This window comes from Hemicordylus capensis, chromosome 1 (assembly GCF_027244095.1).
Source record: "Hemicordylus capensis ecotype Gifberg chromosome 1, rHemCap1.1.pri, whole genome shotgun sequence".
NCBI lineage: Eukaryota > Metazoa > Chordata > Lepidosauria > Squamata > Cordylidae > Hemicordylus > Hemicordylus capensis.
The window spans coordinates 77763614-77790257 of record NC_069657.1 but is presented as its reverse complement, the minus strand read 5'-3'; the positions used below and the strand labels follow the sequence as shown (position 1 = coordinate 77790257).

The 26644-nt window shown below is 44.4% G+C and overlaps 1 protein-coding gene across 1 annotated transcript in view; it reads right to left on the bottom strand.

Moving 5' to 3' along the window:
• LOC128340020 (deubiquitinase DESI2-like) overlaps positions 1 to 26644 on the bottom strand; it is a 92906-nt gene that overhangs the window by 24832 nt on the left and 41430 nt on the right. The window contains exon 2 of the mRNA XM_053284624.1: positions 11714 to 11786. Coding sequence (XP_053140599.1) covers positions 11714 to 11786 — 73 coding nt within the window. The remainder of the gene's footprint in view (positions 1 to 11713; positions 11787 to 26644) is intronic.

The following is a 26644-nucleotide window of genomic DNA, read 5'->3' as shown; positions in this document are numbered from 1 at the left end:
TGCAGCTACTGTACCTTTCCTATAACATCAGAGCAGCGGAAGAAGGCAGAAGCTGAACCTTCTGTTTTGTTAATCGACAATGATTATAGATACAGATACAGATACAGATATAGATAGATGATATAGTATCTTATCCCCTGGCATACTCATTTTCTGTGCTGTAGATTTTTTTTCCCTTTCAAGAGGCTATGGAAACCCTTGCCATATGATCTGCTGTTTTCTGTAGATTGAAACCAAACAAGAAGGGAAGCACCATACCAACAACAACTGAAAGAATACACAGGAACGGTGCAAAGATGGTTTGTTGGGAAAAAAAACTGAGTCCCAATGCAAAACAGCCCGTTGGCCAGAGATGCTGCTGGTATGGTCCAACTTGCTCCCGAGGAAGAAATGGAGAGGCCAGGGTGGCCCCTTGTGCTTCAACAGGGCATGCAGAAAAGTGAATATGGAGGTAGGGAGAGCAGTCACCGCATTAGGCGGGGCAGTTATACGGCATCCTGACATACAGGCGCAAGACGCAGCCCTGTATAGAGGGGATGGAATACATCTCTCCGACCGGGGGAATGAAGTGTTCCTCTGGGAGTTGCAATGTGGTCTCCGGGAGGTACTGGCTGGGTGGGGAAGCGGGGCTAAACAGAGGTTTGCCCCACTTCGGTGGCAGGTGAATGCGGGTGTTGGGCAGGTAGAGTCAGGGATCAGTGTTTGGCTGGAGGACCAGTTCAGGTGGGGGGGGGGTTCATGGAACAGCCCTTCTGGAGTGAAGGTGAGAGGAGATCAGGACATGGAGACTGACTGAATCAGGACCCAGCCCTTCACCCTGGTGTGGGATGCCCTTCAACAGGAACGGCCACCACACAGAAGAGTACCCGCACTCCAATTAGTTGGGGACCTCATTGCAAGTTTGGTCGTTGCTGTACAATAATAAAGTGGCCCTTATTTACTCCATCTACGAGTGTCCTGTCTTCATTGGGGCCTGGGGGTGCAATACACAGGAACGGTGCAAAGATGGTTTGTTGAAAAAACTGAGTCCCAATGCGAAACAGCCCAATATGCTTCAAGACTCAGTTGTTTCAATAAATCATCTTTGCGCCATTCCTGCTTTTCCTTTCCATTTATGTAGACTGGCCACTATTCTTCAGCGGTTGACCTAAATACCTTGACAAAACCAGTTGTTATTATGCAGTTTTCCCTATCAGCAAGCTGGTAGGGAGGAATTTCCACCTAAATCAGTGGTCTATAGTATTTTAGAGCCAAACTATATGCTATATTAATAATATAGCTTGAATTAAAACATATATTCCCTATATGTTCTTTTTTCTTATCTTAAGTAGAAGTTGTGGAGGAGGCACCCACATAAGCTTCCTTGCTGGGACTAATAGCAGCTCCGAGGAAGATGTTTTTCATCAGGTCTGAGGTGCAAACGGAAAAAGTTAAATACCCCTCCTCATACGCCATCTCTCCCAGTTGTGATCAGCATCACCTTCAGCTTCTATTTAAGTTAAGAAAAAAGAATGCACTGAGGCTGTTCAAACGAGCAGCCCTCCCCAGGCTTGGGAAGCCCTACCTGGGCAGGGCTACTTGTGTGAAGCACCGGTATCGAAGCCGATCCTGGTGCTGCCTACCTGGGATTTTTACCCGACTGTGTTTACCTGGGTAAAAGGGTGTGAGCGTGCCCTTTTACCCAGGTACAGGGTCATGCATTCAGCCTGAGCAGACACAGAGCTGGGCACCTAGAGTGCCCAACTCATGGAAGAATCCCTCAATGCAATGTGCTCATTGCACGATGCATTGGGCGATATCTGGAGGCTGGGATGCATTTTCCCGGCCTCTGGAATGCCACATGGCTCAAAAAGGTGCTGGTCATGTGGACATGTGAGCCGCGGGGCCTGGGACCACGCCGGATCATCTGTGGGGAAGGTAAGTACTATCCTGCCTTCCCCCCTCACACCCTCCCAGGTGCTCTCAAAGATAGTTTCAACGTCCTCGTTATGCATTTCATGAGTACAGTTGGCCCCAAATACTCTGCTTTAACTTTTATCCTGAAACATGGGTATCACTTTTAATTGATATCAGTTATGTAAATCTTTCTTCACTCTCTGTTTTTCTCCTTCTCTCTGTCTGCCTTTCCTCCTCTTTCCTCGTCTTCTCTCTGTTTCTCACCACCCCCAAGGACTTGGCTAGTGCATAGTTAAACAAGTTACAGGAAAAGTTCCTGACAAAGTATTTTCTTTCGCAGAAAATTCCTTGTTGTATTTTATCCAGTAATCTTGTATGTTGTGTGTTTTAGAAGTTTGTCCCTGTAGAGAGAACATGGTGGGTGGAATCAAAAAGAAAAGGGAGAGAAAGGAGGAGAAAATTGAGTTGTTTCTGGATTAAAAGTTAAATCTCTATATAAGATTGTTTTGTGTTGATGTGGGAAGCAGTTATAAAACATGTGGCAACGGGATTTTGAACCAGCTATTTGTGTGAGCATTCAAAGCTTTTGAATGTTCCTGCATATTCATTTCCTTGCATTATTGGGCCTACACTTCTGAACTGATTTCTGCTATTGCTGCTGCTGATTGTTTCTCCAACTTCCCAAGCTGCACAACTCTGAATATACTTTTTCCTTATCAGCCCTGGACTCTGTTGTTCACTGGATACCCACTGCAGCATGCCTTAAATTTCACCACCAACTTTTTCCTTGTCCACCCCAGGAGAATCTGCTCTTCCCTGGAAACAATGGAGGTCCTATTTCTGCAATTACTTCTTCACTGTATAGCCACTGCATAGCCCTTGCTGTATAGCCCTCATTTTACTCCAGCAAAGCAGAAGGCTATATTGCTTCACTGCCTGGGCCCTGAAAGCCAAAGAATATATACTCATTCGCCCTTTCCTACCAACTTGGAAGGGGATGCCAAACCTTTTGAAACTGCTCTTTAAGCCTTAGATGATCATTTCAGTCCCACTGTGAATGCAATTGCTGAATGTTACAAGTTCTATTCTAATCCCAGCTGCCTGGTAAATCTATCGATCAGTAAGTCACAGCATTGCGTGCCTTCAGTGTAATCTGTGAGTTGCCAACTTTACTGATGAAATGATCAGGGATCAGATTGTTATGAAAACAAACTGCTTCAAACTGCATGAAAGATTGCTACTGGAAGGGGAAATGTACCTTGGATATAGTTATAGAGATGGCTAGGAGGGTGAAAAAAATTGCTCTCTTTGGTAGCCCCAAACCAACCTTCTCAAATCCTGGCTATTCATTCTAAATCCTTCCAAGCCCAATCTTTTCATATGGCACTGCCCTGGTTAGTGGCAGCACAGGTAAAGAAGAGCTACCAATGCTACCAATGTGGAGACTCTGCCCACAATGCCAGTTTTGCTCACTGTCCTTCACTGAAGGTCACTTGCAACAGGTGCAAGACAAGGAGGCAGGTCTCATGATCGGTGAGACCCGCCTCCAGAGGGTTTGCGGGGAGAGTGGGCTAAGCCTTTGCTCATCTGCTGTGAGGGGCCCGTTTTAATAATTAGTGTTTCTAGTGTGTTCTAGGCATTAAAAGTAGCACAAATATATAGTATTCAATGTATATTAGGGGTGTGCATTTTGGAATTTTCTTGTTTTGATTTGTATCCGAATCGAAACACCCCCGTTTTGTTTTGTACCCAAACTTTCTGAATCCGAATCAGCCCTGTTTTGTTTTGTAGCCAAATTTTCCGAATCTGAATCTGAATCGATTTGGATTTTTAAAAAGGGTCCCAGGGCAAAAAGAGTGGGTGGTGGTGGTGGTAGCATCCAATGGGTGGAAACTAGCAGCCAAATTTCAAAGGAATTAGGCAAAGGGCTGATTTTTTGTGAATTTTTTAAGTTTACACATCTTTAAGAATTTTCCCTTAGGGAATAATGGAGATTCCAGCAAATGTATTGCTTCAAATCAAGGGGAAAGGGATGACCCAGAGCGGAGTGTGATGGGTGGTAGTGCCCAGTGGGGGTAAGGAAACTTCCAGAATTATTTCAAAGAAATTGAGCAAAGGGCTGATTTGTTGTGATTTGATGAAGTTTATGAAGATTTGATGAAGGGGTAAGGAAACTTCCAGAATTATTTCAAAGAAATTGGGCAAAGGGCTGATTTGTTGTGATTTAATGAAGTTTACGTGTCTAAGATTTCTCCCATAGGGAATAATGGAGGTTTAGGTTTCAGCAGCCCCATAATTCCACTTGGGGGGGCACTGGGGTTGCCCAGAGTGAGGGGTTGTGTATTTCACATAGGGTGCCAACCACCCCCATACCCACAAGCCTGTGGGGTACTGGGTTTTGTTGTTTCTGAGGTGTTCATTGTAGATTCTCTGGTAGCATGAGAGATTTTCAGTGAAAAACAAGAATCTGCTCTCATATGCTACCAGAAAATCTACACTCAGAACATCACAGAAACAGCAGAACCCAGAACCCCATGGGTTAGCAATACTTCCCTTGGCCAATGTGGGGTCAGTAAAGAGTGGCAAGAAGCAAAAGAGCCAATGGGGAACAAGGAGGGAATTGTCAGCAGGTCAGCCCATGATTTAGGTCACCGATCAGAAGGCTGGAAGGGTGGGAAATTCAAAGAGATGTCAAACACAAAATGGAGGTCTGAAACAACAAAACGTTTTGTAGCCGAAACAGGGACGTTTTGTTTTGTATACAAAACTTTTGGATCTGGAAAATGGGTGTTTTGTTTTGTCTACAAAACACCCGAAACAGGCTGTTTTGGGTACAAAACGTTTTGTATCCAAAACGTTTCGCACATCCTTAATGTATATCACTATATATTGTGACGTGTGCGTGTGTAAATTCAGTGAAATGTATTTCCAGGCAGCATACTTATTTTGAAATATCAGACTTAAATCCTTGGGGGCCTGGGGTGTGCGGAGGCCCTGGACTTTGAGGGGAGGGGCATTTTAAAATCTCATCTCTGGGCCCACTCCAACCTTGCTATGCCCCTGGTAACTCAAAGTAATGTACATCCCAAAGCAGACTTGGTGAAGGTTATTCGAGAAGCATCAGAGCAACAAGGATGTACTTCATTCATTTTTAGGACTCTGTGAGCATTGCTCTAGATTTGTTAGACAATTTGCCTCCAGAGTTGCTCCATTGTGTCTTCTTTTTAAAAAGAATGAAACATTTAACTGGGATGCATCCTGCAAGGCTAGTTTTCATGCTATCAATTTGACCATTGCTGAAAGGCCTAAAGTCTGTCCCAGTGGGGATCCTGTAGAGAGAGTGTGGTGGGCAGAGTCAGAAAGAAAAGGAAGGGAAAGGAGAAGGCAAAAATGGAGTTGTTTCTGGAATAAAGTCTTAGTTACATCCACATAAGATTGTTTTGTGTCAATGCGGGAAGCAATTATAAAATTCCTTTTCTATTACAAGAGTTTCATTGAGGAAAAGATTTTATTTGACAAAACATCCTATTTGTGACATAAGGATAGGCTCATCTATCAATTTGTGACCCCAAAAAAGAAACATGTAACTGCAGTGGGCAATAAAAGAGTCAGGGATGGTAGGGGATTGTCTCTGCCAATGAAATGTAGAATTTCCCCGCAAAACCTTTCTGTAGGGATGTGCACAAAACCGGTTTGCCTGGTTTGGTTCGAATTTGAACCAGGTTCGAACCAGGAGGGGGTGGTTCAGTTTTGGTTTTGTTCGAACCTCCCCCTGGTTCAGTTTGAATTCGAACTGGTTCGAATTGGTTTGAACTGGTATGAACTGGTTCAGACACCCAAAAATTGGTAGAATGGTAGCTGGCACCCAGGGGTACCTGCCACCCAAACCCCAAAACAATCGGACACTCGTACAATTTTTTATGAATTTTTGAAAATTATTTTTATTTTTTTCTCATAGGGTATAATGGGAGACAAACCAGGCCATTATACCTTATTGTGGAGCACCCATGGGTGCCAACAACCACCCAAACCCTGAAGCAATTGGACAGTCCTACGATTTCTTATGAATATTTGAAATATTTTAATTATTTTTCTCATAGAGTATAATGGGACCAGAACCAGTCCATATCCCCTATTGTGGAGCACCTAGGGGCACAAAAGTGGGGTGGGTAGTAGACAGACAGGGATGCCTACCACCCACAAAACCCCAAGGCAATTGGACACTCCTCTGATTATTGGTGAATTGTTAAATTATTTTTGAATTCCTCATAGAGAATAATTAGGATTGCAGCAAATGTATAGCTTCACGTCGGGGGGAAAGGGGTGTCGTAGAGTGGAGTTTGGTGGCTGGTAGTTCCTAGGGTGGGCAAGGAAGCTATCAGAATTACTTGAAAGGAATTGGGTGAAGGGCTGATTTTTAAGTGATTTTTGAAATTTACGCGTCTTTAAGGTTTTTCTCCATAAAGAAGCATGGAGGTGTCAGCAAATGTATAGCTTCACCTCGGGGGCAAAGGGGTGGCCTAGAGCAGAGTGTGGTGGGTGGTAGTGCCCAAGGGGGGCCAGGTAGCTATCAGAATTATTTGAAAGGAATTGGGCAAAGGGCTGATTTTTAAGTGATTTTTGAAGTTTATGTGTCTTTAAGGTTAGCAATGAAACTGGATTCATAGTTTGTCATTGAAAATCTGATATGCTACCAAAGAATCTACACTCAGAACACTTCAGAAACAACAAAACCCAGTACCCCATGGGTTAGAAACCCATGGAGGTGGTTGGCACCCTTGCTCTGGGCCACCCCAGCACCCCCCAAGTGCAGTTATGGGGCTGCTGAAACCTCCATTCTTCCCCATGGAGAAAAACCTTAAAGCCACTTGTGGAGTGCTGAGGTGGGCCAGAGTGAGTGCTGGTCTAGTGCAAAGAGGGTGCCAACCACCTCCATGGGTTTCTAACCCATGCGGTACTAGGTTTTGTTGTTTCTGAAGTGTTCTGAGTGTAGATTCTTTGGTAGCATATAAGATTTTCAATGACAAACTATGAATCCAGTCTCATTGCTAACCTTAAAGACACATAAACTTCAAAAATCACTTAAAAATCAGCCCTTTGTCCAATTCCTTTCAAATAATTCTGATAGCTTCCTTGCCCACCCTAGGAACTACCACCCACCACACTCCACTCTACGACACCCCTTTCCCCCCGATGTGAAGCTATACATTTGCTGCAATCCTAATTATTCTCTATGAGGAATTCAAAAATACTTTAACAATTCACCAATAATCAGAGGAGTGTCCAATTGCCTTGGAGTTCTGTGGGTGGTAGGCACCCCTGTCTGTCTACTACCCACCCCGCTTTTGTGCCCCTAGGTGCTCCACAATAAGGGATATGGACTGGTTCTGGTCCCATTATACTCTATGAGAAAAATAATTAAAATATTTCAAATATTCATAAAAAATCGTAGGACTGTCCAATTGCTTCAGGGTTTGGGTGGTTGTTGGCACCCATGGGTGCTCCGCAATAAGGTATAATGGCCTGGTTTGAGTCCCATTATACCCTATGAGAAAAAAATATAAATAATTTTCAAAAATTCATTAAAAATCGTACAATTGCTTTGGGGTTTGGGTGGCAGGTACCCCTGGGCGCCAGCTACCATCCTACCAATTTTTGGATGTCCGAACCAGTTCAAATTCAAACCAGTTCGCACATCCCCACCTTTCTGGAGTGAGGGCTCTATACACATATCACATCCCTGGCTGCAGAGCACAGCCTTAAACCAGATTGGGTTGAACATTTGGGTGGCTGAAGAAAGGAAACAATTGAGTCATTCCATTCTTGTACATATTTCAAGGCAGTTACCATCAGGTAAGGGCCATATTTCCTATGCTATGTATGGATGCTGCAGTGGTTGGTGGTCTGCCATACACAACCAATGCTAATGGCAAGACTCTCCAGACATCGCATGACCTTTATATTATCTGTGCAGAGCTCAAAGTTTAAAAGCCATATGGAATTGCAGTGTTATATACATCCCACCACCTTCACAGGATTAGCTAATAATAATCCTTAATATCTATAGAGCTCTTTCATGTTCTAAGCACTTCATATATAGTATGTATATATGTATGTACATATTATGTATTTATGCATTTATATTCCGCTCTTCCTCTAAGGAGCCCAGAGCAGTGAACATGGTTATATTTATCCTCACAACAACCCTGTGAGGTAGGTTAGGCTGAGAGAGAAGTGACTGGCCCAGCGTTTCATGGCTGAATAGGGATTTGAACTCAGGTCTCCCCGGTCCTCATCTAACATGGTATAAGGCTGGTCAGTCCCAATACTGGAGATAGGGATGCTAACAGGATGTTGTCTAAGCCAACCTGTTGAATTCACGGCAGAGGGATAATTGGAATTGTGGATCTCCAGGCTTGTGGATCAGTCTGTTAGCAAATATGCTATACTAACTCTCAATACCTAACACTATTTATTTGTTTGTGTGTTTGTGTGTTTGTTTGTTTGTTTGTTTTTATTCGATTTCTATACCGCCCTTCCAAAAATGGCTCAGGGCAGTTTACACAGAGAAATAACAAATAAATAAGATGGACCTCTGTCCCCAAAGGGCTCACAGTCTAAAAAGAAGCATAAGATGGACACCAGCAACAGTCGCTAGAGATACTGTGCTGGGGGTGGATAGGGCCAGTTACTCTCCCCCTGCTAAATAAAGAGAATCACCACATCAAAAGGTGTCTCTTTGCCAAGTTAGCAGGGGTGTTTTTATTATTTATTTAGGGGTTTTTTTAGCCCACTTTTCAGTCCCATCAGATTTACAAAGCAAGATACAATTAGAAGAGTTTAATGATAGAAATAAAATTACAATAAGAGGCACAAACTGAAATCAAGTTTTAGCATTAAAGCTATCAATAAAACACAGATTTAAAAGTCTGTCTGAAAAGAAAGGTTTAAAAGTCACATGTGATAGCAGTGTTATATACATTCCATCATCTTCACAGAATTGGCTAATAATCATCCTTAGCATATATATATACTGTAACTCTTTCATGTTCAGAACACTTCATATGCAATATAGAAGCTCACTAAAAATGGGCAAACTTCTGGATTTGTCAGACATTCCTGGGAAACCAATGCTGGCCCGAAGCTGAGGGGCCACCACTGACAAGGCTTATTTGATCTAATCATTCTCAATAGTTTCTCAACAGCAACTCTTGAAATTTGATAGACTGTCAGTTTGTCTTGGAAACATCATAGCATCACTTGGGTTTGGTCCAGATCTGCCGTGCATCCTCAAGCACTCGTATTCACAAGCACTAAGGTTGCCAAATGACCGGGAAGTTTTCCACACCCTGCTTTTAGCCTGCATCTCCTCTGGAATGGACCGGCCACATTCACATATTGGGCAGATTTCCCCCGAAGTCCCTGCGCTGCGTGCTATTGGGGAGCACTTCACACATGATTTGGGTTTTCCACTGCTTGATAGAGTACAACCCGATTTATATCCGGGGCAAAAAAAAATCCACTTTTTGCATCAGATATTTTAGATAGCATTGAGTTCACAGTAAAGCGAACTTCAGTATGATGTCCCTCAGGGCTCCGTATTGTTTCCGATGTTGCTTAACATCTGCATGCAACCGCTGGGAGAGATCCTCAGGAGATTTGGTGCAGGGTGTTATCATTATGCTGGTGACATCCAGATCTACTTCTCCATGTCAACGTCATCAGGAGAAGGCATAACCTCCCAAAATGCCTTCCTGGAGACTGTGATGGGCTGGATGAGAGATAACAAGCTGAGACTGGATCCAGATAAGACGGGGGTACTTATTGTGCAGGGTCAGAACTCGGGAGATAATTTTGATCTGTAAGTTCTGGGGTCACACTTCCCCAGAAGGAACAGGTATGCTGTCTGGAGGTGCTTCTGGACACAAACCTCTCTCTGGTGTCCCAGATTGAGGCAGTGGCCGGAGGCGTCTTTCATCAGCTTTGGCTGATACGCCAGCTGTGTCTGTTGCTTGAGATAAATGACCTCAGAACAGTAGTACATCTGCTGGTCACCTCCAGACTTGACTACTGCAATGCGCTCTATGTGGGGCTGTCTTTGTACATAGTCTGGAAACTGCAGTTGGTCCAGAATGTGGCAGCCAGATTGGTCTCTGGGTCATCTAGGAGAGACCATATCACTCCTGTCTTAAAAGATCTATACTGGTTGTCGATAAGTTTCTGGGCAAAATACAAGGTCTTGGGTCCCGGGTATTTAAGAGAATGTCTTTTTTGCTATGAACCACACTGCCTATTGAGATCATCAGGAGAGGTTCATCTGCAGTTGCTACTGGCTCATCTGGTGGCTACTCGGGAACGGACCTTCTCCATTGCTGCCCTGAGACTTTGGAATGCCCTCCCTGCTGAAATAAGAGCCTCCCCATCTCTTACAACTTTTAAAAAGGCAGTCAAGACACATTTGTTCACCCAGGCTTTTAATTAGATACTGTTTTAGTTGTTTGATGGTTTTAAATAGTTTTAACGTTGTTTTAAATCTTAAATTGTTGTAATGTTTTAATCTTTTTATGTGTTGTTTTTATTGTATTGTAAACCACCCAAGAGACTTACGTTTTGGGTGGTATATAAATATGTAACTAAATTAGATAGATAGATAGATAGATAGATAGATAGATAGATAGATAGATAGATAGATAGATAGATAGATAGATAGAAAGAGCCTCTCAGAAAACTCGCAGTAAAGCCTGCTGTGTGGAGAACTCCCAGGAGAAGAAATGGCCTGGCAAGACTGTTTGCTTTCAGGATAGTTACTAGAAAAGTGGGGATTTTTCCCCTTCTACTTTTTTTTTAAGTATGCACCTGAAGTGTATAGACAGGTTTGGGGCAGACCTCTGCCTTTGGACCAGCCAGAGACCCAAAGACAGGACTCTCCATCCCCAGGCTCTGTCCCCAGACTTACTCTCAGTTTCCCTCTCTAGATTCAGGTATTGGGATTTATTTATTTTTTAATTCCAAAAGCCACTCCTGCCTGGCAACCTAAAGAAGTTTGGTTCTATAGCCAATATAATAACAGGCAGCCTTTGTATCAACAGTAATTCTGTGAAGGGGGGTGTCCAGCTTCTGCAGGATTCCCGAGTCTGTTCAACACCTAGCAGTCTCCAGCAGCTGCCAGACTGGCTCAGGGCTCTTCAGCTTCCTCCATTTTTATGGCCCTGCCTTCTCTACCCTTTTGCCAGCCAGCACAATTTGAAACTGGCTGTGAGAAAGAGGTCATGATAGGATCAATGTTTCCAACTCACTCCCGGCATTAATTCAAGAACCCCAGATGACAAATTGTCTTCAACAACTGAGTGAAGACATGTATTTAAATATAGGGGGGAAATTAGAATGATCTTTAATGCTAGAGATTCTCATAGTGCCTTGGAGAAATTGTGCTTAGGAGCTACACTTAGAGACTTCTCTAGCAGTGCCTTGTCTTGAAAGGCATCATGTTACAACATTAATGCATGTAAGCTATCTACACTGTCTCCAAGACATTGTCCTATTAAAAATAATAATAATGTCTTGATGCAAAATGTTGGATGACATTATTACTTCCGGCTCTCCTGTGCTTTTTATTTTATTTTTTAAGGACAGCAATTGCAGTATGCAAGACAGAAGAGAACCACGTAAGCAACTGTGGGTGTAAAGATGCCACTCCTGGTAAAGGCAAGCTTCCTGCTGATGACAAACAGTAACATGGTGTGTGTGTGTGTGTGTGTATTAGAACATATTGGAAAATCCCATCCATTTCAGTCATAATTAACAGAAAGAGCCATACCTCTGCCGTAGATCTCAATGCCAGAGTGGAAGACTCCAATACCCAATGTGGATGTATATTCATTTATCCAGTACTAGAGATAAAAGGTGGAAGCAGGGAGGGAGGGAGAGAGAGAGATTTGGAAGCATTAATCAAACAGAAGCCTACTTTAAAAAAAACCCTATTATGTGTTTATCATTTTTTAAAAAAAATATTGAGCCCTTTCTCATGCCAAGTGAGAAAGAGCTACCCTGTCTGTGGGGAAGAAGCCCAGAAAAGCTTACCTCCCCACAGATAATCCTCTAGGCTTCCCTGGGCAGGTGGATCACCCGCCCAGACGGGCACCAGCTGCTGCCAGTGGGGTCAAGGCACTGGGATGCATTGCTCCACATTGCCCCGCCCCCTGGAAATACCATAATGCACTATGTGAGTGCGTGGTGCGTTGTGGGGATTCCCCCTCCCCAGACTCCATGCAGTCTGGCAGCTGTGAATGCAAGTGAGTGTTCGCTCTCCTAACCCTGTTTTAGAGGGAGGCTTCACAGATGGGTGTACCGTCATGGTGCTGCTAGGACTGGCCCAGTCCTGGTGGTTCACATGCGTGTGCAAAACTGGGCTGGGCTCCCTTAGCCCAGTTTTGCACATGTGTGTGAATAGCCTCATTGTATCTCACCTTATCCTGAAGGCTTTGGATAGGTTGCAAAGCATTTAAAACATAAACATAAGCTTCTGGAACATAAAATATCACGCTAAAGTTGCACAAAACCCAACAGGATTAAAAACCAATAACTGAGCAACAGCTTAACCCCACTATGTCCTAGCCCTTAGAAGATGTTGAAGCTATTCCCTAGATCCACGGAAAGCGGGCTAAGGGAGCTTAGCCCACTTTCTGTGTATCATGGGAACCACCGGGCTAGCGGGTGAGCCTGGTGCTCCCAAGGTGGCTAGCCCGCCTAGAACACCCTCCCCTTAAATTAAGTAAACAGAGCGAGCGCTCCATTAACCTCATTTCATTGCTCTGTAGACCCTCAACCGGGATGCTGCAAGCAGCCTCCCAGGCTAGGGGGTCTCTCCAGGATGCCCAGCGCGCTTGCGTGGGGCATACTGGACTAGGCTTGTGCATTTTGATTTGGGTACAAAACATTTTGTGCCCGAAAATGGCAATTTCAGAGGTTTTGTAACCAAAACAAAATCAAGAATTAAAAAACAGAGATTTTTGTTTCCAAATCGAAATGACTGTGTTTCGGACAGAATGCTTTGTTCTTTGGAAAAGCATTGAAATTGAAATTGACCTCTCTGACTCTCTCTGCTCCAGCTGAGGCACTGAGTGATTAGCAGACGATAAGATATGCAAAAAGCTTTTGAGCTTGAATGGTTTAGTTAAGTATGTGTTGTATTCAGTCTGATTGAAATGCAAACTGACCTTGCAAAGGAATTTGGAAGACAGCATTTTGAGACAGAAATACCCAAATATCTTTGGGAGCTCAATGCAATTCCAAAGCTCTTGCTAAAAGCCATGGTATAAATTGTGTGGAGAAGCTTTTCCAGAAGCTGGTTAGGGAAGTTCTGAAATTACACAGGTGTTTCTTTCCAAAGGTTTAGAAAGAATCTCTTGACTTGTTCAGGGGTCTTTTGAAGAGCTATTTTGTTTTTCTTCTGATTTGTATGAGTCATAGTGGTGTCTAAGTTTTATTGCCCAAGCTGAGCAGTATAATGTAATTTAGGCCACAATGTAATTTGGTGGGACATGATGTCTAAGCCAGTGGTTCACAACTTTTGCCATTGCAGGGACAGGTCATCCACATGGGACTACAGGTGACAAAAGGAGGGGGGTGGGGAATATCCCGGTCAATTTGACATCCCCAGGAATCTTAGTTGCTTCTCTCTTTCTAATAACCATGATCCATGGTTTTGCACTTTCTTAAATGCAGTGATGATAAATCTCAACAATTCTGAACAGTAGGCTGATTTGTTTGGGCTATGGCTCACTCCACTTCAGTTAAATTAACATTTGAAGCTGTTCCATAGTACCAAGGCAGTTTTATTTTATTTTATTTTATTTTATTTTATTTTATTTTAGATTTTATATCCTGCTCTTCCTCCAAGGAGCCCAGAGTGGTGTACTACATACTTAGGTTTCTCCTTACAACAACCCTGTGAAGTAGGTTAGGCTGAGAGAAGTGACTGGCCCAGAGTCACCCAGCTAGTATCATGGCTGAATAGGAATTTGAACTCGAGTCTCCCCGGTCCTAATCCAGCACTCTAACCACTAAACCATGCTGGCTCATTGGTCTATCTTGCTATCTCAAATGACCTGTGGTCACTGTTCCATCGGGAGGGAGTGTTTTTATTGAAAGATTGCTTGAATCCACAAATGGGTTGTGCTGCTGTCCTAGTGCCACAGGGACAGGCTCATACTCGCTGCAAAATTCTCAAATAACTCTGCCAAAAAATTAAGTGTTGTTGTTGTTCATCATTCTCTTCACTCTTTCAACTTGTTTATGTGGAGCTTCAGGGGCATAACAGTGGGTTGGGTGGCAGTGCCCCAAGCGTGGTGAACCCAGATTACAAATAAGGCAAAGGGTTGATTTCTTAAGAATTTTTGAGGTTTACACGTCTTTAAGATTTTTTCCCCATAGGGAATAATGGAGGTTTCAGCAGCCCCATAACTCCACCTGGGGGGCACTGGGATGGCCCGAAGCGAGTGGTGGTGTAGTGCACAGAGGGTGCCAACCACCCCCCAGATTGCTAACCCATTTGGGTACTGGGCTTTGTTGTTTCTGAGGTGTTGAGTTTAGATTCTCTAGTAGCAAATGAGATTTTAATGAAAAACCATGAATCCACTCTCATATGCTACCAGAGAATCTACTCTTAGAACACTTCTAGAACAACAAAACCCTGTACTTCATGGGTTGGCAACCCATGTGGGTGGTTGGCACCCTATGTGCACTACACTGCCACTTGCTCTGGGCCACCCCAGTGCCCCTCAAGTGGAGTATACCCTATGAGGAAAATTGGAAAGACACGTAACTTCATTAATTCTTTAAAAATTAGCCTTTTGCCAAATTCCTCGGAAAAAAATGTGGTAGTTTCCTTGTATCAACTGGGCGCCGCCGCTACCACCAGCCACACTCAACTCTGGGCCACCCCTCCCCCCCTCCACCCCGCATGAAGCTATACTTTTCCTGAAACCTCCATCATATCCTATGGGGAAAATCTGAAAGACACGCAAACTTCAAAAATTCACCAAAAATCAGCAGTTTGCCCAATTCCTTTGAAATTTTTGTGGTAGCTTCCACTCATTGGGCACTATAACACCCACCCACTCTTTAGACCATGTGACCCATTTTTAAATCTGAATTAATTTGGATTCCTACAAAACAAAACTGGGGTGATTCGGAAGGCTTCATTTCGGACAAAATACAAAATGGGGTTGATTCGGATTTGGTACAAATCGAAACAGAAAAAATACAAAACGCGCAACCCTATCCTGGACCTTCCGGGGGCTGCACAGCCCCCAATCCCCATGGCCCCCACCAGCTCCATGACGAGCTACGAGTGGCTGCTTGTCTGCAGGGATAGCAGGCTAAGCCCAGGTCCCGCAGACCTGGAAGAAGCTCTTCTCACAGATCATGAGAAGAGCTTGGTTCACTTCTTTCTAGAATAACCATTCCTTGGTTATTGAAAGCTCTGACATGTATTTGGATAACAACTGGGGCAACTTTGAAAGTAGTGGCTTTCTTCTCTAGCAAGGCAAGGGACAGCCATGGTTGCTCTTCAGCCCAGCATATTAGAGTCACTCCCAGTGGTTCCTGCTGTTGTCTTCTTTTTGATTTTTCTTTTTGATTGTATTTATTTGGTTATGTAAACCACGTTGTGAACTTTTTGGGCTGAAAAGTGGTATATAAACCTTCTAAGTAAAACAAAAAAATGCTTGTGTCGGAGCAGTCACAAAATTGGTCTCCCATTTAGTGGATTCATCATGGGGAAAGGTTATTATATTTGTATTTACATGAAATTTATCTACCACCTTTCTACAAATTGTACCCAAGCTAGTGTACAATAAAATATTTAAAACAATGGGCTGGGTCCTATCTTACATGAGCAGAATAACACACACACGGATATGGATGTGCAAACTGGCTCGGGGCTGGTTCGGGGACAAAACAGCAAAAAGGATTTGTTTAACTAACCACCTCGCCCCAGGGAGTGCTGCTGGGGCCATGGTGGGGAGTGGGTCTCTGCCGGCTTCCCCTCCCTCTACAGGCCTCTCTGGTCTCTGAAGGGCCAGTTCAGTCCATTTTGGATCCATTTCAACCCTCTCTGAGCTCACAGAAGCCATTTTAGAGGCCGCTGCCCATGTGCTTTGGCCATTTGTATGGCCAGGTTGTGACCTGGCCATGCAAATGGCCAGGGTGCATGGGCAGTGGCCTCCAAAATTGCCACCACACACACTCACAGGGCTGAACAAGGACCAAAATGGGCTGAACCTTCAGAGACCAAGGGGAGTCTGGAGACCCCCCCCTGCAGCCTCCCAATTCACCACCACAGACATTGAAAGGTCCAAAATGGCCCCCAAATGGGTCAAACCAGTGCTTTGGAGAGCAGCAGGAGGCTGGCGGAGAGAGAGGATGCTGCCCAAGAAACACACACATCCACGGCTGCAGCAGCACCCTCCCTGGGGCCACTGAGGCAGTAAGTTTAAAAAATTCAGGGGCCGGGCCCTGATGGGTTCAGACTTGGGCCGGGCCCCGATGGGTTCAGACTTGAGCTGGACTGGGGCCTGGCTCGCCATGCACAAAACTGGAGTAGACCCGGATCAGCTTGCTCACCTGATAGCTTGATTTTGTAGATAACATCCTTTGCCTCAGCTGCCCAGGAGCTGGGCCTGATAGTTAGATGTCTCTCAGTCCTTGATCAATTTAGTAATAAAACTAATAATCCTGGATTGTGTATATGCTACTCAGAGGTGCACCTAGGTAATTTTGGAGCCTAGACCTAAAGGCCTTTGGAGGTCCCCCACCCTGCTGAAGCACCCCCACCCCCCTGCCACTGCAAATTACACATCATCCCCCTACACACACACACACCATGACAGTATTTTTAACACATGGGTTCTTGAGGACACATACAATAACTGAACTCACAAGAATGTAAGAATATAAAACAGGTATATTTATGCAAATATGCAATAGCAGGAAGATTTCGACATTCAACTTAACATATCCCCATCCCACATGTTTCTTCCCCCTCCCCCCTCTGTCTCTAAAGAGGATTTGGGGGCCCCCGGGGTGTGTGAAGGCCCTGGACTTCGGCCCAGAAGTCCAGGGGTAGGAGTGCCTTTGATACTACTCTACAAATCAAAATTTTGCTCCACGGTATTGCTAACTCTGCATTAAAAAAGGTTTGATTCTGTGACCTGTGTGCCCTTGATGTAAATTTGCACATATTTGCTAGTCATGAGGAATGGCAAGAAGCTATGGAGAACACCAAAACAATCTCCCTCACCCCCAGAAATCCACTCCAGACCCTCCCCTCCCCAGTTTTTGATATTTAACCAGGTATTGCCCTCACACTTTTGAACCTATCCTTTGCAGCCTTGATGCCTAGAACTTTTCTTTTTCAAAAAATCTTAGGATGCTGAATTCTACTTCCAATATCAAGGATACAGTATCATGCATGTGGTAGACTTCCAGTGTAGCCCTGAGGATAACGAATTGGCTAGAGTATCCATTTTGCTTCTCTCAGCTCATCAGCTCAGTTGCGAAAATCCCTCATTGTCTTCAGTGAGATTTTCTGCCATCTGGATTGTATCCCCACCTGTCTCTGGGTGGCCCTGATATGTAGTAGTATCAATCAGTGTGTTCCTAGTGGATATTCTTAATCCACTTTCCTTGCCTTTTTACTTGCATTATTGATGATTCTGCCAACCCTATTAGCTCTCTGAGTATCTGGAGATGCATTTTGAATGAACACTACAGTTTCATATAAAAAACAGAGCAGCCTTATTATTCAACACAGGAATCTCAAAGGTGACTAGAAGGAGGAAGCCCAACCCAAACAGTATAAGCCCCTAATTCCAAAATGCCATGCCAGCATTTCCCCCTAGCTTGACAGGTCTGCTCCCCTGCCAGAAAGGCCCTTAATGCTCCTTGGTCTCTGGCCAGAAAATTAATGCTCCCATTTTAGGAGAAAGGCTGGCATAAGACCTGAGCCTCTGTGCAGTCCCCGGCCCATCTGTCACCTCTTCCACTATGGTACTAGCCCCAATATGTCCCTATCAGAGCAGCTTTTTCTGTGTAAGTTTGCATCATCCTGCATAAACTATGAGTAGAGGTAGAATGTAGAAAGCTATGGCCCTGTACACTTTTTCTCTTAAGGGGCACACACACACACACACTCCCTTCCATTGGAATGGGAGATTCTGAGATATGCTGCATTTTTTCTGAGCATGCACATTCCTTGTAAAAGCACAAGAGATGCGTTAAGGTCTGTATTTTATTTTATTTTATTTAAAGCATTTGGAGTTACCTTTCCAACTAAAATATTGTTATAAGGTTTTAAATTGTTGCAATGTTTTAACTTCTTGTTGTCATTTATTTTAACCAATGTTTTAATTTCTCTGTTGTCATTTCTGTGTTTTAATTGATGTTTTAACTTTTCTGTTTCTAGTTGTAAACCGCCCAGAGACTTAGGTTTCGGGCGGCATAAAAATATGTTAAATAAATAAATAAATAAATAAATAAATAAATAAATAAATAAATAAATAGACCACTCAATATTACCACAAAATATGACCTAACTAACCACAAAATAAAAGTTCTGGTCAGTAAGATAAAAGGGGGTGTTATCTAAGACCTATTCAGTCATTCAGGTCATTCACACGACCTTTTTTGCTGGGCAGGGAGGGCTGTAGGGGAAGGCAGGAATGCTCCTACCTTCCTCCCAGATGATCTTCTTTTCTTCAGGGGTTCCTTGGTTTGCGCGCTTCCATGTACTGCACTGCTCCTGGCAGCACAGCATTTTGGCAGCCGAGAAAACACAGCCCAGCCTCCAGATATGCCTAAATCCACCACGCGAGTGTGATGCATTGAGGGATTCCCCCTCAGCCAGGCATTCTAGGCCCCTGGCTCTGTCACACAACTGGGGACCTGGGTAGAAGGGACATAGGAACATAGGAAGCTGCCATATACCGAGTCAGACCTCTGGTCCATCTTGCTCAGTATTGTCTACACAGGCTGGCAGTGGCTTCTCCAAGGTTGCAGGCAGGGGTCTCTCTCAGACTTGTCTTGGAGATGCCAGGGGGGGCAACTTGGAGCCTTCTGCATGCAAGCATGTAGCCAGAGCGGCCCCATCCTCTACCATCTCCTAAGGGGAATATCTTACAGTGCTCACACGTAGTCTCCCATTCAAATGCAAACCAGGCCAGACTCTGCTTAGCAAAGGGAACAATTCATGTTTGCTACCACAAGACCAGCTCTCCTTCTCATGTGAGGAGCCTCATTATGTTCATGTGAACACCCTAATATGTTGTACCTGTGTTCAGATGTCTGGCACACTTTTTGGTTTAATTTTATATACAACTTTTCCACAAAAGTTCTTCAAGTTGTTTACACAGGAAAATAATAAATAAATAAACCAAAAAATATTCGCTGAGGCTGGATAGGAACAGTTCCTCTCCCTCTATTGAACATAAGATTACCATTACTTTAAAAGGTGCCTCTTTGCTCCTATAGCAGGGGTCACTCATGAGCAGGGACTGATTCAGAGACCCAGGTTCACATCCCCACTTGGCCATGAAACTCACTGGTTGACAACATAATCCTCTCTCTCTTTCGCTCTCAACCTATAAACCTCCTCATAGGACTGTTGTGAAGATTAAATGGAGTAGGAAGAACCCTGAGCATTTTCAAGGAAAGATGGGATCTTATTATGATTTTTTCACTCCATTTGTATGTTCTGAAAGACACATCTTGCCTACTACCAGGATTCAGAGGCATGCTTGAAAACGTGTGGAGTCTACTGAAGGTCTGGAAACCAGAGAAGGTCTTGGGAAGGGAGATCATACGAGGACTGGCTTGGGTACAGCTCTCTTATACAGCCTTACAAGAGGTCCTACCCATCCTTCTTCAGGTCCCTATCACTGAGTTATGATTTATTTCCTTCTTTGCCCTTAACTGCCCAACTCTGTGTGGAATAGATCGGAGTTCTGTGAAAATCAGAATAAATTATAGGACTATTCAAATTCCAGGCATTGCATAATTTACTGTGAATAGAGAAATAGGTTTGGTGATTCTTTCCCCAAATGATTTGTTTTAATGCAAAGCAGCCTCAGAAGCTGTGATTGAGGGTGGGGAGAACAGGGGTGAGTGTAGAGGGAGCTGGGAAGGGACCACTTAACCCTTTCCGCCCCATCCATATTTTGCTTTAAATCCCCACTTCCCACAGCTGCTTCCAGAAAGATATGGCAACCCTTCTCTTCCATAGATGAGAAAGCAGCTAACAAAGGAGCAATTTTGAGCAGAAACATAGCTGTAGGGGGAAGGTAAAGTACTCCATCTCCTGCTGTTCTTCTCAGTCTCTCACTCATAGCCTCTAGGGCTGTTTCGTGTTTTATTCTTTTTACCAAAATATTGGGAGAAAGAAGAATTGCACAATCTGGGACTCAGACCAAGTCCAAAATTGTAAAGTTTAGGCCTCAGTATTGGCTGCAATTAAGCTGTGCTGAGCAGCTTGAAAATGAGCAACACTGAACATGTGGGGAAAATTCCATCAAACCTTTCAAAATCACAGATGTATGCCACACTGAACATTTGAAAGCAAGTGTAGAACTGGAGCATACAAAATGTTTTTGGGACATGGTATTTCAGGCCTTTGATTCCACCAACCAATGAAATTAAAGCTTGAAGGAGGTAAATTTAGATTTTGACTTCCAAATGTTTCTGCAAGATCTAGACTCAAGCTGCTGCAACTGGATCTAAACTAATATATGCCACATTGAGCAGAGGCTCAATGTTCAACATAATTGCTATTATTATTATGCAAAGGACCTAGTATTATTTTGCTACCGACCATCTGCATTATACTTCAACAGGCTTTGCCTGCCAAAGAAGCATCCTCAGACTGAGTGAATCATCCTGGGAACAGTCACATGGCTTCTAGATGTACTCTTTGTGCTGATAATTAGAGTAATATTCATGGCAGGAGCTTTCTGGAGGTTTTCTACAAAGGGGTAACTAACTCATCTTGATGTACAAGATGTCACTGCACTGGGAGCACAACATCTCTTACTGGGAGAGAGACATAATTTCTCCAAGCCTACAAGACCTTGGGGGAAACAACACATTACCTGCCAATACACGTAACAAAGTAATGGCAGGTTTCTGGAATGAAAAGCAGCTTTGGGGGGGCTGCCATACTGAGTGGAAGAATAGTGTGGAGATGGGTGGTTTTCAAGGGCAGTGGGGAAATGACTTGCCTAGCAAGCATGAGGTTGCCACTTCAAATCTCCGCTGATATGTTTCACAGACTATGGGAAACGTATATCGGGCAGCAGCGATATAGGAAGATGAAGATGAAGCCCCTTGTTTATATAAGCAGCAGATTCTTAGGTAAAGCTGTTCCTGGTTTGCACAGCTTCAGACTGTAGGCACAGGTCTGCACATACAAACAAAACTATCATGCCATAAGCTAGACTAGAACCTTTCCCCCTGACTTGGAGTTATCTACCGTATGTTCACAAATAGTTTTAATTTGGGGGCAGCAATTAGTCATGTGGTTTTCCACCTGCTGTCTGAAGTGTTGCAGTCCAGGGAAGGTTTACCCTGTGATATACTGCTTGCCAGTCAGTCATTTTGGTGTAGGCCTGAACCAGACCGAAGCCATGTTACCTTTGATATATTCTGTCTGTGTAAGGGGGGCCTAGGGGATTCCTTATAAGGAGTTGCTTTTCTGTACCAAGGAGGGCCAGGAGAGACTAGATAAGGGGTGATGAGGTATTCACCTAAAAGAGTACATGCGCAGAAGTTAGCTGGAAATTTACTGAAAGTCCAGACAAAGGAAAGGGGCAGTATCTCCTAGGTTATAAATATGTCATGCTTGTAAATGAACGGGGTCTTGGACTTGAGCGAGAGCTATCCATGAACGTTGCTACTATAGAGCAAATAAAGCCTTTTACATCCTTCTCGGCTGGTGAAGTGTTTGGCTACTGACCCAGAAAAGAACCTCCCTTTGTTGGGGTACAACAATTTGGAACAAAAGTCTCGTGTTCAGCATTTGAACATGACTGGAGGATGGTTTTGATCCAGTCTTGTGTTTACGGACAGAGATGTTTACACACACGTACATGTTTAAGAATGCCTATACAACTGCAAACACAGAGATTCATAATTCATGCAAAGCAAGGAAAAATCCATTCATGACATGAAAGCTGAAAAGCAGCCAAAATCGTTATTAGAGCCAGCACCATATTGATTCCGTGAGCCAGCATGGGGTGGGGAAGCAAGCGGTGGGGGGAGAATAGTACAGCTCAACATTAACTTCTTGGTGTGTATTGATCCTGATGTGAAATATGAGATCATGAAGAAGGACAGCGGAATTACTACTTTAGAAAACCAGTCCAGCGCCCCCTAACAGCTTAAACACTCTTTTTTTAAAAAATCTTGAATTCTTTCGTGGGACTCTTAAGAAAAAAACAAAAGGAAAGCACACAAATATAGTAAGGCACTTTAGTGTTGCAAGATAATATTGGTATTTAGTAGTACACCCTCTGGCCTTCCACTCATGAGATAAGGATTATTATAGATAAAAGTACATTGCCTGGGGAGAAGAACACTCCTAACAAACCTTTACAAAATGCTCCTAGATCGCAACATGCTGTGTTGTGCTAACCAAGGAAACTGTTTTCTGTCCATTAGGAGGAGTGAAATTTGGATTCAAACTGAGCTGTGGCTCCAGGGAATCACACAAGTTCCCCACTTGCATATGGCGTTCAGGGAAGGCAGCTTCTCAAAGCTAACACAAAATTTGGCTAAGATGAACCTGACTTCCTCTGGCCACCTTGAAATGCAACTGCTCCTCAGCAACCTTCACAACAATATGCCTTGCAGCTAAGCACTGGCTTTCAAGACACGGGTGGACTTTTCTTCAATAAATACACAAATACAAATACTGGCTGACACACTGTGCAATAATACATCAGCCTAGTAACATTGCATGCACACAAGCTGCGCAAATGATTTTATACAAGAGTAAGTAAATTATTTTCAATGAGCCGACTCCCATGCAATGTTGCACAAGTGCATACAAAGTTGCTAGTATGTCAGCCACTGACAACTTGAATACAAATCTTAACTTCTACACACTGATGGTCAGCACACAGACTAGTCTTTGACTGATCTCAGAGAGTAACACTTGTTGCTTTATTTCCTTATTTACTGGTCTAATGATTGGGGTTGGCAGGTAGACCAGGCCTCTAACCCAGTCTTGGCGCATTGGCCCACCTTGGAGGACTGGTCTACCTGCCACATGAGGCAGGTAGACCAGGCCTCCACTCCAGACCTAGTGCTTCAGTTCACCTTCAATGACGAATCTACACGTCCGGAGCAGAGGCCTGGTCTATCTGTTGACCCCGATTGGTAGACCATCTCTCCCCAGAAAAACAGTCTCCAAAATGGCACTTGAAACACTCAAAATGTTTCAAGTTTGTTTTGTTGAAAGAGCTGGCTAGGCCACTGTTTCAACAAAACACTTCAAGCATTTTGTGTTTTGTTTCGAGCTCAAAACAAAATGCAAAATCCGTTTTGTGCACATCCCTGTTCCACAGACATGATGCAAGGCTTCTTATGTCTCAATTACAAATACACAAAATTAAGAATACCTTGCTTCTGGGATCCTCAGTTATAAACCAAATGGGATCCAGGATTTCAGTACTGTTGCCTTTCTTGTGCTACTTTACAACTGATACTCTCACTTTAGCCCTTTATCTTCCAAAGCATGAATTCACTGGAGAAATTTAATAAAACAAACATATTTGAATATTTAAAGTCAAATATAATTGGTTAATTGTTACAGATTTAACCTAATTGCACATATTGTTTTACAAATAACAATTCTACTGAGTGTCATGGCAAAGCTGCAAGAGAAAAAATTACAAAACAACACAAACAATTTCAGATTATCTGAATTTTTGTTGGAGGATTCTGTACTTATCTAGGAAATGCGAAACAGGAAGCAAATGAAACAAAAGGTGATGTTTATTCTATGGGCCAGGCTTTTCAGATATCCCTGTCTGTTCTAAGTCAACAATACAATCTCTACTGATTCTAACACTAATGGGAAGTTATTGACAAAAAGCAGTATTTATTCCTCAGAAAGAGAGCTATGTGCTGAAGGAGACAATTAGCATTTAGAAATAACCATGTTGTGTGATATAATTTCATGGCTCACTGCTATACGTGGAGGGATTATCTCAGCAGTGAGAGGGCCTGCTAGAAGAAGGATTAGTCAGATAGTGATGTATTGTTTAGAGAATATTGCGGTACAAATTTGCACAGGGAGAAGGTATAAAAACATAAAGATCTTAAACACCGAGGCTCCCCACATGAGCAGTGTGGAGAGCCTAACCGGGGTCTCCCCGCACACGAGCAGGAAGCCGTCCCTGGGCAACCGGATTGGCTGCCCACATGACTACCGGCTCCATCACAGAGCCAATAGGGCAACAGGGATCGGGGGCTGCCTGGCCCCTGGAAGTCCCAGGATGCCCTACAGGGCATCCTGGGGAGACCCCAAGGCTGGGAAGCTTGTTGGAGCTTCCTGGTCGGGGGTCTACTCATGTGTCACTGCAGCAGCACACGATCCACTAGACAGTTGAAGGGGAAGGTATTTTGTGAGGTTTGCTGCCAGGAGCCACACTAGGCTCCCTCCCTTAGCCCGGTTCCTCCTGGTCACGAGAACAGCCTCACCATCTGGTTACTGACACCTTGTGTCTTCACTTTCAGAATCGGAGGAAAAGCCTTTCTGACATGGTGGGAGGTAGGCTGGGATCAGACTTGAGTAACCTTTTGCATATTGGAAGCTACTCGCCTGAATGGTTCACCATGGTTCAGCCTGCCAACCACCCCATGATAAGCTAATATTTATTATATGCATATCCTGCTCTTACACAGATCATCTAGTGATCTCCCATTCAGATTGTTGACCAGATCCACACTCACTTAGGCCACATTCACATGTAATGCCAAACCGGAGATAATCATGGCTGAGGTTTCAGTTTGTAACTCCAAATCGTGCCGCAGACGTTTGCCAAACTGCGGCCCGCCAAACTCCAGTTGCAGGAGAGGAGACCCTCTCCCTGCTGCTCGGCCTCCAAGACAGATCCCAGCAAGCTACATGGCCAGACTGTGGGCAAAGTGTCACCACATCAGTGGGGCAGCCATGATTGGTCACAACCTGGAAGGCGGCGTGCCAAGCACAACGGTGCATTTTCAGAGCACTCGACCCACCCTTGGCATGGAAGGGGCATTGAAACCCATTTAAATGCCCTGCCATACCATGGCAGCACTTCTTCTGCCAGTGATGGTACTGCTGTCCCCCAAGTAGCTCTGCATCGCAATAGTCCCACACAAACATGAATTCTCAGGGAGGGGGGTTGGTATTATGCTTTAATTAAGGGAGGGGAGGGGAACATTGAAATTTCCTAGGCGGGGATATGTAGATGAGGGAGGGCAAAGGATGCTGGGGGTCTGTCCCACCATAACGTAGGAAGTTGTCACGAGGTGTAACCCCAGTAAAGCAATCCATGCAGACTGAGCTGAAATCTGCTGTCTGGCAGCTTGCTGCCAAGTGGACTCACCCTCTCATGAGAGGAACAGTCTACTGGGGAAGGCTGTGCCCATGTAGGGCTTTGCCCAGCCCATTGTACTGTGAGCTCATGAGTTGAGCCAGCCCACCCACTCACCAGTGCACCCAAGGGGGCCCCTGCTAATGTGTGCCCCCTAACTCTCAATGGTAAAAATTAGAAATGATTCTCTGCAACTCCCCCCTCCCCAATCCCTCTGAAGCCTTGAAAGCGCCCAGATGACATTTAGCTGCTCCATGTGCCATGGCCCAGATGTGTACACAGATGGGTGTGGGGAGACACTGGGACAGACCTTTAAACCCATTCAAAATCCAAGGTCGTGGTCTGGCGTCACACTGTATGCAGATCTGTGGGTGCAGGGAATCGTGGGAGAGGGGAGCACCTGTTCACTGGCCACTCCAGGACAGTAGGGTGGCTGTTCCGGGGCACTGGAAAGACCACACAAGTCAACATGGGAGGACGGGCTAGTGGCGGGCACATTTCAGCAACAGCTTGGATGCAGTCCCCAAGATGAGGAAAGCAGTCTCTGGGGTACCTCCTCTCCATGGCTTCCCTCCACACAGCAATCTGGCTCTATTTAAAGCCCCCATTTCCTGACATTCTCATGAGGGAGTTGTCCGTGGGAGAAGGAGATGTTTTGCTGCCAGGCATCATGACTGAATTTGCTCAGCAATTCTCTCCCCTCCCCTCTAATGGTCCTCATGAGTTGTGTGGGGTGTTCCCATGGCCTTTCACTCTCATGACGGAGCAGTGAGCCCTGGGTCAGGTGGCCATATTGCTGGAGAAGGATTTTGGCTTACCACTACTGATCCCGGTGACTGGCCTTGATAATGAGTAAGCCTGGTGAACAAGAACCCTCAAAAGTGAAAGGGGCCGAGGCCACCTTCCCCAATCTTTTTGTGAAAAGAACAGAACTTGGCTGCTTGGGAATCCCTGCTGGGGGCTGCCTTTCGAACCCTTCCCATTGCCCACACACACACACAGCCATTTGCATGGATGGGGGAGACACCGGGTTCTGGGTTTGACAGACCTTTAAACCCATTCAAAGTTACTGGATCTGGTCTGATGTGGCACCGTATGCATATCTCCCAGCATGG